The sequence below is a fragment of the Sinohyriopsis cumingii genome, unplaced genomic scaffold (assembly GCF_028554795.1).
Source record: "Sinohyriopsis cumingii isolate HCF-2022 unplaced genomic scaffold, ASM2855479v2 utg000127l, whole genome shotgun sequence".
Lineage (NCBI taxonomy): Eukaryota > Metazoa > Mollusca > Bivalvia > Unionida > Unionidae > Sinohyriopsis > Sinohyriopsis cumingii.
In genome coordinates, this window is record NW_028315871.1 from 2,550,705 (window position 1) to 2,564,623 (window position 13,919).

At 35.0% G+C, this 13,919-nt stretch overlaps 1 protein-coding gene across 4 annotated transcripts in view; it reads left to right on the forward strand.

Annotated features, from left to right (window-relative positions):
• The first annotated feature begins 7,390 nt into the window (after positions 1–7,390).
• LOC149774843 (cell adhesion molecule CEACAM5-like) overlaps positions 7,391–13,919 on the forward strand; it is a 66,568-nt gene continuing 60,039 nt past the window's right edge. For all 4 annotated transcript variants that reach the window (XR_016416695.1, XR_016416696.1, XR_016416697.1 and 1 more), the window contains exon 1: positions 7,391–7,695. Coding sequence is in view for 1 of the 4 variants with exons in the window: in XM_089944692.1 (XP_089800818.1) it covers positions 7,428–7,695 (268 nt within the window). In the remaining 3 variants the exon portion in view is untranslated. The remainder of the gene's footprint in view (positions 7,696–13,919) is intronic.

A 13,919-nucleotide genomic window follows, 5' to 3' on the forward strand; every position in this document is an offset into this window, starting at 1 on the left:
AACGATTAATTCTTTTTTCTCTGGAAATATTTTGAGGAGTGCTCACACAGAAATTTTGGAAAGACATTGCTTACAAATTTAATTTGAATTTGCAACACCTGAGTGTAATTATTTGTTTTTTTTCTACAAGGAACTGTAAAAGACAACACAGTACTGACTACAGCATACGTCATTGTCATTCATCTTGGACCTTCCATGAGGACTCAAACTTGAAATTAATAGAACATTTATTACTAGGACTATTGCAATTTAATTTGTGGATTATTCTTGGATTATTTTCGGACTGTTCTTGGATTATTTTTGGATTTGATTCTTCAAACCGTAAGTTCTTCTTTTTTCATTTTTACATAATTTTTCCAGGGAAATAAATTATTTGTTAAATTTTAAAAAGCTTGTTTTTTTCACTCTTTCTGTGTTACTGTGTTTATTCAAGCCTAAACACGTAACAACATATATATATATATATATATATATATATATATATATATATATATATATATATATATATATATATTCACTGGGGATTTCAACAGTTTCCAAGTTATGACCCAGGGGAAGCATACCCACAGGCACCATCCCTGGGCAAGACCAGAGAGTGTAACCCAAAAGCCCAATGCATATGTCATAGCCATGGCATTCAAGCTGACACAAGCAAACTTTTGGATTTCCACCTACAATATTTCAGATATTTAACATCCATTTGAAACCACTGTACATTTTAATACTGTACCCAATAATATTCCAAAGTTTCACATCCGGCGTTAAAGTTGTAGGAGATACACAAAAAACATTACTAATTGAGGGACAGACAGACTCAGGCAGGAGGATGTAATCCCCACCTTTCTAAAATATGGATGGGGATATGTTATTTCTTAACTTAAACATGATGACTGATAATTATGAAAAGATTTCAAATAATATAAAATGTTATCCTTCTGAGATGTATATCTTTGATAATCCCAATGTTTAAATGGAATCATAATCACACTAGCTTCTGCGATAACAACCATAGTTGTTAGAATATGTAAACATAATTCTGTGTGCTATTTACAGGACTCGAAACCAATGTCACCTATTTTTTACAGATCATGGAGGTTTGACTTAGATTATCTATGGAAGTCCATTTGTTTGACATGAAGGGTAGAGACAACAATTTCATGTGAAATTTTATAACAGAGAACACAACATTCTAAACAGTGTTACTGAACCATTTATCAGGATTCATGATGCTAATTATATAGAAAAATGGTTGTTGTTTTAGGGTTTAACGCCATTTTTCAGCACAAGATAGGCTATACATGGCGACCAGTATAACTGGTGGAGGAAGAAACCTGGAAAACCCAGGGAAGAACCACCGACCCACGAGAAGCTACTGGCAGGCTTTCCCACATACCCATGCTAGTCGAGCCTTGGACTCAAACCGATGCAGACAGAGGTGAGATGGCAATGATCCATAACAGTGAGTGCTTTAGACCACTCGGCTATTCGGGGCCCCATAGAAGAATGGGAACCAGTCTAGAATTGTGAAAGAATAAAATAGCATATATGTGGGGTATGGCTGCTCAGGATTGATTAAATTTTAGTGAAAAGAATAGTATGTTTTAGAGCTTAATTTAGTTGTAATTGAATAAAAGAGATGCTTGCTTTACTGATGGAATTTTAGTTCTTTCACAGACTTGAGTTCTGAAAGCTCATTATTGAAATTAGCACCTGACTCTTTGGTGTGGAATTAAAAACATGTTGCAAACACATGAGGATCTAGAAAATGCCTTGGCAGATATGTTTTTCTCAACACACAAGCTGTCATCAAGGATACATTATGGTCTATACTGACAACACACAAGCTGTCATCAAGGATACATTATATTCTATACTGACTACACACAAGCTGTCATCAAGGATACATTATAGTCTATACTGACAACACACAAGCTGTCATCAAGGATACATTATAATCTATACTGACAACACATAAGCTGTCATCAAGGATACATTATAGTCTATACTGATAAATATAGGTTTGATCATGAACATTCAGAAATTTAAAGTTATTAAATTTGTAATATCATGGCATTGCATAGATTTACTATGGTAGCATAATTATTACTGTGAATCCTTTAGAGGATAACAACCCCTGTGACAATGGCTCTACATATGCCTATATAGAATGACAACCCCTGTGACAGTGGTTCCACATATGTCTATATAGAATGACAACCCGTGACAGTGGTTCCACATATGTCTATATAGAATGACAACCCCTGTGACAATGGCTCTACATATGTCTATATAGAATGACAACCCCTGTGACAATGGCTCTACATATGCCTATATAGAATGACAACCCCTGTGACAATGGCTCTACATATGTCTATATAGAATGACAACCCCTGTGACAATGGCTCTTCATATGCCTATATAGAATGACAACCCCTGTGACAGTGGTTCCACATATGCATGTACAATTAGCACTACTATATCTGCAAATGTATGGTGCTGTCTGTAGATAACATTAGTAAAATTAGTAAAATGAATACCATTTGTATACCTCAGTGACTTTCATTGGATGCTAAACACACTCTCTTTCAGATAATGTAATTGTTGCAGTGAAAGGGGAGGGGTGCAGTGTGTAGAGTATGCTCTTGATTTTACAATGCTAGGTGAAGTGTTTTCACTTTGGTTAATAAGCTATGTAATTGAATATAAATATTATACAATTTACCACTTACAGGATAAAGTTTTATGTTCAGCAGTGTGACACAAATCTATTTTTGTTTTGAAACATTGTGCTTTAGATTATGGTCACTTTATAAGGTCACCTCAGTAGCTGACTTTCTCCTAAGATCCCAGCCACAGTCAAGATCCCAGTCACAGTCATGTCTGTCCTGGGGATGGTAAAGATAGATGCCTTGTCCAGTTAGGGTCTGAATGTATCTCCTCACTTCAGTGACCTTCTTATGGGAATTTAACACCGCTCCGGTGGCCTAGTGGTTAGAGCATCCACCTCGGATGCGGGAGGTCGTGGGTTCGATCCCTGGCCGAGTCATACCAGAGACTTAAAAAATGGTACTAACAGCTGCCTCGCTTGGTGTTCAGCATTAAGAGGTTAGTGATAGGACTGGTCGGCCTGGTGTCAGGATAATGTGACTGGGTGGGACATCATGCTACATGTCTGCGGCATGATGCCCCAGTGCTAGACATCACTATAAACTGCCACATTGCAGACATCATAGCGATATGACTGAAAAATTGTCAAAGCTACATTAAAAATCAAAATCACATCACATCACTTATGGGAATTTAGCCCATGAAGTTAGAGTGATTGCTACTTTTTGGACTTATGTGAATCCTCATCCTGGAATGATATAATGAGAACAGCCTTCAGCAGGTCTTTTACTGATATCTTATGTAACTTTCAATCATTGCTGCACCAAAATAGCAAGGTGTTTTGTTAAAGTTGTGTGTGTTTGTAAGGGCACAATGTGTGACTCATTACCCTACCAGCCTAATGTAATGAACCATGCTACCCTAAGGGTAATTCATAATTATAATAATAATTTTTTCAGCCTCCTGGATAAGCTGCTAGGATTGCTTTAGGCTGAATTTATTTTTGAAAGAAAATGTTTACAATAACTAATGGCAACTAAACAAATTAGAGGTGAACTATGTAATTAGTGATTGTAACACTCTGTTTTTTTTTGCTCGTAAACATTATCAGGATTTAAGATTGTCATGTCTTTATATCTTTATGAGAGCATAGATTTTAGAAAATCATGTATCAAATTGTGTTTATATTAGTCTTATACCCTTTATTTCACAAAGTCTATCAAATGTGATGTTTATACATGCAGGTAGTCCAGCTGTTGGTGTAGTTGGAGGAGTGGTCAACATGAACATGACAATAACTGACAGAGATATAAATACCATCAGAAGTCTGAAGGGTCCAAATGATGTCATTATTCTAGAGTTTTTTCCTGGACTGGCCAATCCCCAGTACACAGCTCCTGATGTTATATACACAGGCAATATTTTAGAAGGATTTGTGTCCTTCACTTTGTCAAATTTGAGAAAAGAGAGTGCTGGAATGTACCAGTATGTTGTTTCCAAAGGAGGAGTTGGAAATGTGATTGCTGGGGAACAGTATCTTGCTATTACAGGTTTGTATATACATATCTTGTTTAATTTATTTGGTGTATATTATATATATATATATATATATATATATATATATATATATATATATATAGTTATCAAGTCAAGCAGAGATGCGATTTGTGGAAAATGATATATTGTTATTGCAGGTTTGTATATACATTTACTAATACCAAGTGTACATTATTTCCTAAAATTGGTCCATGGTTTCTGTGTAGTGCCCATACAGCATACATTTCTATCTTGATATAGAGTAGTTCCATATACTGAAGCTTTAGGTGAGTAAATTTTGGTATTATTGTCTTCCATTATATTATGGAATGGTATTTTTGATGTCTACTACTATAATAAGCGATACTGTTTATTTAAGGACAATTACTAAATCAGGTTTTATAGTATTTTACATATGCAGGTCTATAGATCTAATTGATGCCATGAAAGGGGAGGGGTGCAGTATGTAGAGTATACTGTTGATTTTACAATGCTAGGTGAAGTGTTGTCACTTTGGTTAATAAGCTGTGTAATTAGATATAAATATTATACAATTTACCACTTACAGAGTGTATGTGACCCACGCTCCACTTTGTAGAAACCTTACGCAAAGTCCCCTCTTTTTGCAAGAGGTGTGTGGGTTGGTGGATTGTACCTTCTTTCAAGGTGTCTGCTTAATTTGGTTCTCGGTATCTAAAGGTTGACTGCCCTCGATGTTATTGACCAGTTTGAGTAAATATAAATATAAGTGGTGAAACTTATAGGTGGAATAGATAGAGATCTGAGCAGATATATAGAACAAACTTACATGAGCCGCCGTACATGTAAACACAAATTTATTCAGTTACATAAAGCAACTGTGAGAATTCATTACATCAGGAATATACTCTGCTTCTAGAAATAAAACTTTCACCAAATTACGAAACACAAATATATTTAAATAAAGTAGCCGATCTGTTTTACTGATAGAATTAGTTCGTCATAGGATCAAGTGAACAGTCAAAGTCAATGCATTGTACAATTGCATAACTTGCTTCTCCGGTTCACTCCACTTCCACTGTAGCTGTTCCCTCAACTTCCCTCTGTCTTGCCTATTTCGGTCCTCACTCTTTGCATAGCCTGCAGATTCACAGATACCTGGATCTCAGGATAATATGTCTCACTATACGTCTCAGGGTATGTCTCAGAGATAATACGTCACAGGATACCTCTCAGTGATAATACGTCACAGGATACGTCTCAGCGATAATACGAAACAGGATCTATTTTCCCTTTTAAAACAATAGAGACAACCTAAATTCTCTGTTGTTTATGATACAGAGGTTTATATTATCCCCTCTCATTATCAGATCTTACTATCGGTGCTAAACAGATTCTAAGGCTATCAGTCAGTTCCACATGTCCTATAACGGCCCTAGTTATTTTAATGGCTAATTCAGTACGCATTAACACCACACAAGGCATAATGGTTCTGAGCCAGCCTCAATTTACACAAGTGAATGACTGACATACATTACATGGTTTACAACGTCTTTTCAGTCAAAACACACTCAACCTTAATTATACGTGAAATCTACTAAATTCGGTGAATTCACATGGATTATCGTAACTCATATTAACTAATGGAATGCCTGAAATTCTTAGAACCTAATTCATATGCAAACAAGACGACAAATTCAAACAATTTGTCAAACTTATCTAAAGAATATTAACGGATGACTTCCTATGCATAAACATGACACAGGTATCCTTCATAAAGCAAATTGATATAAGAATGTAGCAAATAGATTCATGCAAATATAGCTGTATATGTAAATAAATTCAGCAAAGCATTATATATGGCATTTACAAATTACATGGAATTGTCACAACTACCTTTGCTTTCAACGTTCCTTGCTTCTACCGCCAAATATTTTGTCGGTTTTCCTTGACAACAGTCCTCGTAGACAAAAGTTTTACGAGATAATTTCTCCCAAATTTACTCTCAGAGTCTTCTTGCACTTGTTTTCTCTTGCAGAAAAGCTTAGACTGATTAAATTTTCGATGTGGCGATATTAAAACTAGGAAATTTAGTGTGTGAAACATGCCCCTGATTTAACATAACCAGTTAGGATCAAATATATTTGCCGCCTTTTTTTATAACCAGGCGCCAAATCTTGGGTCAATTTGACCTTCTGTGTTGCGCCTACAGGTTCATGGAAATTTTCAATTTTTGACAGTTCCACAGTGAGCATGAAATCGAAGTTTACCGTGTCCCTAATAATCTGGCTGGCTGCTATATAAACAAAAGTGTAATTAGAAATCACCACAGTCACCAAACCAGATATTTAGAAATTCTTGCAGTATAGCGATTTAACAAGGTGCTCGTCTCCATAAATCTGATTAATTGTTCTCTGGTCTCAAACTAATGTGTTCATCATAGATCACCAGAAATTCGCCCCTTCACACAGAGTAAAGTTTTATGATCAGCAGTTTGACACAAATTTATTTTTGTTTTAAACCATTGTGCTTTAGATATGGTCACTTTATACACTCACTTCAGTAGCTGACTTTCTCCCAAAATCCCAGCCACAGTAAAGATCCCAGCCACAGTCGTGTCTGTTCTCGGGATGGTAAAGATAGATACCTTGTCCAGTTAGGGTCTTAAGGTATCTCCTCATTCAAGTGACCTTCTTATGGGAATTTAGCCCATGAAGTTAGAGTGATTGATACTTTTTAGGCTTATCGGAATCCTCATCCTGGAATGATATGAGAATATCCTTCATCAGGTCTTTTATTGATATGTAACCTTCCATCATTGCTGCACCAAAATAGCAAGGTGTTTTGTTAAAGTTGTTTGTGTGTTTGTAAGGGCACAATGTGTGACTCATTATGCTACCATTACCTAAGGAAATGAATCATCCTGCCCTAAGAGTAGTCCATAATTCTAATAGTTTTTCTAAGTCTCCTGCCGATTGGAAAAAGATCTTTAGTTTGGAAAAGCTGCTAGGATTGCTTTGGGCAGAATTCATTTTTGAAAGAACATATTCACAATAACTAATGGTGACTAAATAAATTAGAGCTCAACTTTGTAATTAGTGATTACACTGTTTTTTGCTGTTAAACATTATCAGGATTTAGGATTGTCATGACATTATATCTTTATGAGAGCATAGCTTTTAGAAAATCATGTATCAAATTGTGTTTATATTAGTCATATACCTTTTATTTTACAAACTCTATAAAATCTGATGTTTATACATGCAGGTAGTCCAGCTGTTGGTGTAGTTGGAGGAGTGGTCAACATGAACATGACATTAACTGACAGAGATATAAGTTCCCTCAGAAATCTGAAGGATCCGAATGATGTTATTATTCTAGATTTCTTTCCTGGACAGGCCAATCCATCATACACTGCTCCTGATGTTACATACACAGGCAATATTTTAGAAGGATTTGTGTCCTTCACTTTGTCAAATTTGAGAAAAGAGAGTGCTGGAATGTACCAGTATGTTGTTTCCAAAGGAGGAGCTGGAAATGTGATTGCTGGGGAACAGTATCTTGCTATTGCAGGTTTGTATATACATATGTTGTTTAATTTATTTGATGAATATTATATACATTATTGTCAAAGCAAGCAGATATGTGATTGGTGGAAAATGATATGTTGTTATTGCAGGTTTTTATATACTTGTGTACATTATTTCCTAAAATTTGTCCTTGGTTTCTGTGTAGTGCCAATACTGCATACATTTGTATCTTGATAGACAGTAGTTCCATATGTTGAAGCTTTAGGTGAGTAAAGTTTGGTATTATTGATTGTCTTTCTGTATATTTATGGCATCGTATTACTGTCTGTCTGTCTACTATAGTAAGCAGTACTATTTATGAACTAAGGTTTAAATTACAAAGAGAAAATAACTACTAAATTAGGTTATATATGGCTATTATCCGATGTCTACTTTTGATTTTCTTGCAATGCAAATTTTGAATGAGGTTCAGCATCAACATATTCATCTTGATCTTTATTAAATGGCGTATATTTCTCTTACAAGAGTGTCCATCTGACTCTGCATTGATGTACAGTGTGTATCACATTCCCCATCAATAAGACCCAGTTTCAATGAATATCCAGTCCTCAGTCCACAACGATGTGTGTATAATATCCCCCATCAATAAAGCCCAGTTTCAATGAATTTCAAGTCCTCATTCCACAATGATGTGTGTATAATATTCCCCATCAGTGAGACCCAGTTTCAATGAATCTCCAGTCCTCACTCCACAATGATGTGTGTATAATATCACCCATCAATAAGACCCAGTTTCAATGAATCTCCAGTCCTCAGTCCACAACGATGTGTGTATAATATCCCCCATCAATAAGACCCAGTTTCAATGAATCTCAAGTCCTCACTCTAACCTAGTTGCCAATTTGAACAGGGTGTAAATCTCATGCATGTCATTATTAGTCATTAATCCAAGCTGTATTCATTACCATGCAAACTGTGATTTGCAATGTGTAATCACAACTGTTTTACAGTTCATGTTTGGTAATTTGGAGATTCTGAAGTATTCATATGAATAATCCACGAAAAGTAGATAGGGCTGTCCTTCATGTTTTTCTGTTGGCTGACTGGAATTTCATGGGTAGCAAGGTTTCATTGTGATTTTGCATGTGATTGTCCTGACAAACATTTCATTGAGATATTCACTAGCTATGGCTTGAGACACATTTGGCCAGAAGATAATACCCTGCACTTGTTGTCAACACATTTTGATCTTTAAGTGTTATCATCAATCTTTTTATCATTTCTGCGTATGCAGTATTTTTGGTTTCATTTAATATGACAGTGTTGTATACAAAGTTTATCCCTGAAGTTCCAGTCTGTCAGATAGCTTCAGGCAGCTATGAAGAACAAGCAATTTGCCAACTTTATCCATTTTATGAATTATCTCTTCTATTTTATAGTCAAAAATAGCTACCATTATCATAGTGAATTCAAGTTCTTCATCAAAATCTTTGAATCAGTGTCAGCTACATACAGTTCCTTTTCTGGTTATAATGCCACAGCTTTCATAAGCGTTTGTTGCAAAGTATATGTATTTTTTATGCTCTAAGAACAGATTATGAGATGGTTTGTTATCTTATTTTCTGCTGTAGATCATTCTGTCCATTAGCACAAGTTTGTTATCTCTACAATTGCTAAACTGCTTTGAGGATTGCCATAAAACATACATATATTCATTCAAGCATAGTTCAGAATGATAAAGGCATTGATTGGATATCCAGTATAGCCACAACGGTAACCATCTTTAAAATCTTGTTATCACTTTTCCTTCTGAATGGATAATCATTTCAAAATGGAGTTGTCACTAAACACTTTTTATATTGTACAGATATTTCTAATTGCATCTGGTGCAGATTTTGACATCCAGTGTTGCTTCCATGGCAACTTCCCTAAAAATCTTGTTATAGCTACACCTACTGAATGGAAAGTCATATCAACATGGCATTTCCACCAGATGACCTATTATGAATGAAAAGTCATATCAACATGGTGTTTCCACCAGATGACCAATTATGATGTCTAGTTCATCCTAAATGAAAATGGTCCTGCTCAAATATACATTATAGTTGCCACAGTGGCCATCTTGGAAATCTTGTTATTGCTTAATATCTTTCTGATTGGATGGTCATAACAACATGGAGTTTGCAATAAGATACTTCTTAACATGTCATCTGGGTTCTAAATAAATTTGGTGCCAATCTGTTGTCCAAAATAGTCACCATGACAACCATCTTGAAAACCTTGTTACAGCTACGTGTCATGAATATACAGTAATATTTACATGGGGTTTCACCTAAAGATTTTTGATGGTGTCTAATTGGGTATTAAATGAAAATGGTGCTGATCTTTCATCCAAGGGCTGATTTTAAGCTGTGAATTTCTGGAAATTTATGTTCGTCTGTAGAACATCAGTTACTTAAAGGGACTGTTGTAGTTTATAAAATCAGTGAATTAGTTTTAGGTCAAATGTTAAGGAATTTGTACACATTTATTTAACCATGTTCCCTCAAAAATAGTTTTGTTACTAGTTTTTTAAAAGTATCACTAGGTTCATATGATGTAACATATAACTTATTTCTTTACCCCAGTATCATAGCAACAGCAATGATAATGTCCAAAGAAATGGTTCTATTACACATGTTAGTAAACTCAAAAGCTGAAATGAAAGTCAAACAGAAAGTGAAACTTAAGAGGAAGAATTAGATTTCAAACATAGCTACATCAAGGAGGAAAGACAATCACACACACTAGAAATTATGAAAGTTGTAACTTTGCAAAAATGAATTATAATATTGGTGGAGTATTTAAATGGAAGACTTTTGGTTTGTTGTATGCTATTAGAATATGGTCATCAGCACCAAAGAGGAGAATCTTGAATGAAAGAAGGTAAAGTATTAGATTTTTCATGCATTTTAGCTTGTCTGACGATCAATAATAAATCATTTTTTTTGAGTTTGTCAGCTATGATAAACCAAGGGCCTGTTTTAAAAAAACAAAAAAAAAACAACATATATCTGTCTGTGAGCTTGAATGAGTTGAATTTCAGCACTCTATATCTTTACTTGAAACAACTTCGTCTTTATCCATCACCAGTTCAAGCCCTGATGAGCTAGTTTTCTTTGATATGTACTTATTGAAATGGCTGTATATACATTCAATGGCTATGAGACTGTTCAGACAAGGTGCTGAATAAAATCTCAAACTTGAAATAATATAGTAAACTCTTGAGAGCTCATTTTAAATTTGCTAATACATATCTGTGAAAATCGGCACATGTGCTGTTGTTGATGTTGTAGAGTTTAATGCCATTTTTCAGCACACGATAGGCTGTACATAGCGGCCATTATTAATGGTGGAGGAAGAGCCCAGGAAAACCCCAGAACGAACTACCGATCATGAGACGCTACTGGCAAGCTTTCTCAAATTTACCCACATTAGCCGAATCCGAGACTTGAACCCATGCAGACAGAGGTGAGATGGCAGTGATCCATAACGGAGAGTGCTTTAGACCACTCGACCACTCGGGGACCCGGCACATGTGCAAATATACACATAATACATTAATTGATTATTAATAATTGCTTCTATACATTTTCAAAGTGATTTTCTTTGGAAGTAAAAGAAGCATTCAAAGAGTATGGAAGAGAAACAATGGTGATGGGGAAACAATTGACCTTATAGAGAGATGTAGTGCTTCCCCTAACACTTATTGGACAAGTGAGAACACTGGACATAACAATTGCATGGCATTATTACTTATTATGGGTACTGTATGTTGAGTTAGAAACCGATTATTCCACTTTAGCTTTCAGTAATGTGCTGCACATATGATTATTTCGGAAACCCAGTTATAATCTTATTCTCAGAGAATTGATGAACATGCCATTTTGCTATTTAACAATCAAATTTGATCAATTTGCAGGTGTACGTTAAAGTACAAATTCACAATTCCACCATTTTTTGGTAATACCATTAATTTCTAATCATCTTTACTCTGTGTGTGTTCTTTCCATTTTGTAGGAAAAGAAATATACCATATAGTTGCCTTATGTAAAGTAATGTGTTTACCACAGCTTAAGTTGTGTTCCATTTATTGTAATTTATTCATTTTCATTTGAATTCTATCAACATTTGCAGAATGAAGGGTTGAATGTATTGTTGTACTTGATTGTATTCCATTGGAATTTTGACGGTGATATTGATGTTAATAATCTGAGTTAAATTGTCTCTTTTGTGAAGAGCGTTATATTTAACATAGCTGATGTACATACAAGTATATGAAAAATGATGTATGGTTACACTTTTTATTCTCCCTGGTGAGCCTATGAGTTTATACTTAAGGTAGCATGATGAAGTAAAGAGCCAGAGGGGATAATTACATATACTAGTTATGGTAGATAAAACCACACTGGTGTACTGAATTAGACTACCGCCTATGGTTATAGTGATAATGGATACTTTTTGATATGTTATTATAAAAATGTTGAATTATATACAGTCATATCATCCTGTGATAGTACATTACATTCCAACCAACTACCAACTATCAATTCTATAACATTAGGGAGTCATTTAATCATGGTGAGTGAAAGAAAAATCATTTAAATCTGTTGATGCAAGAAATATCGAGTCAAAAATTGGTTGTATGTTTATTTATGTGACCCCAAAGGTAGAGCAGCCAGATATTCGTAAAAGCTTATGATAATGCCAGCAACATTGATATAATTTCAGTAGTATTGCCATTAGTATCATCCTAACTCTGCTAGCAAACCAGCGTTGGTTGGGTTTTTGTCAGCAGTGTCAATGTGGCTATAAGCACTAGTGTGGATATTTCATCATCAAGTATATAGCATTTATTGTGTAACAACTCAACCCAATTTTGTTGAGCGAGCGTGTATGATTTATTGATGTTCTAGTGTTCATGAGAGTTCTCTGTAACCCACCCTGTAACGCTGTTAAGTAGTCTTCTTGGGTGAATTTTTTCTTGATATTTTGTTATATCCCCATGACCCTTATTTATGTTTCAATCCAATAATTTGATGGATTATATTTTACTGCATAGTCTGACAAATTCCACAATGGGTACCAATGATGTCTCATCTTTAAACTCTCCAATTACCTTCTTATTAACCAGATCATATTATTCACTGTTCTGAGGATAATTTGAGAAATGGAATAGCTCTCATGTTACATATGAATCTGCATAGGTAAATGGTGTTAACTTCATAGCAGAGCAAGTGTGTATTGGTGAAGTGTAACTTTGCTTTGCTGCCCTATTTATTGTATTTTAATGAACTCGTAACAAAATCCTTACATCAGGAGTTTGGATAACTCCAGCACAGTAAATCTGCAATAGATAGGTTTATCTAGTCTGGTAATTGTCCACTTAATATGGATGGCTGCTAAATTATCGTCAAATATTTTCATCCTGACAAAACATGGCTAGTTGACTAATTTTATCTTGTCTGGTCACGTCATTAACCAACTCGACATTGAGACACTTTTTGTATAATTTCCATGGTCTTGCAAAAAATGCTGTTCATTGTAAGTTTTAAAAAGATTATTTTAAATCTGACTTGGCTTCTTTTCGTTTTTCAGCATTACAATTGATATACATTTTAGGCCAGGAATGCTGTTTAAACTTAAGCACATGTTGAATAAAAGTCACCTACATCCCTTAATCCATGTAATATTTGAGATTTTTTTAAAATGTACTGAGTATCAGCATTTGTCAATAAGAGTAGGCACCAATTCTGGCACGCTTACTCCTCTACTTTCAGCTGCTGACTCGTTGTCGTTGGACTGATCATATCATCATACACAATGTTTTCAGGTCCTAATGGATAATCTTAATCCTCCACATGAAGTTTGTTGGTACATTCACGATTGACCTTTGTTATAACCTGTATCATCATCAGAATTGAGCAAACACTGGTTAAACAGATCTGGATTCATTCATGCAAATTCTCCTTTGGGTAATTTTTGCAACATCACCCACCAGTAGAGATTATTAATATCTATTAAGTTAATGATGTATTTGGATTCCTCACTGGGTATATAATCAGGCATGCATTTGTTGCTGGTGCATGAATGTTTTTTTGTGTGCGATTGCTGATATACTGCCTTGATATACTTTTTCAATGAACATATTGACAGCTGTCACTATTTCCAGGGTCATTTGACTAATTTTCAGCACAGCATCCCATGAGAGACAGGGAGAAGAGTAAG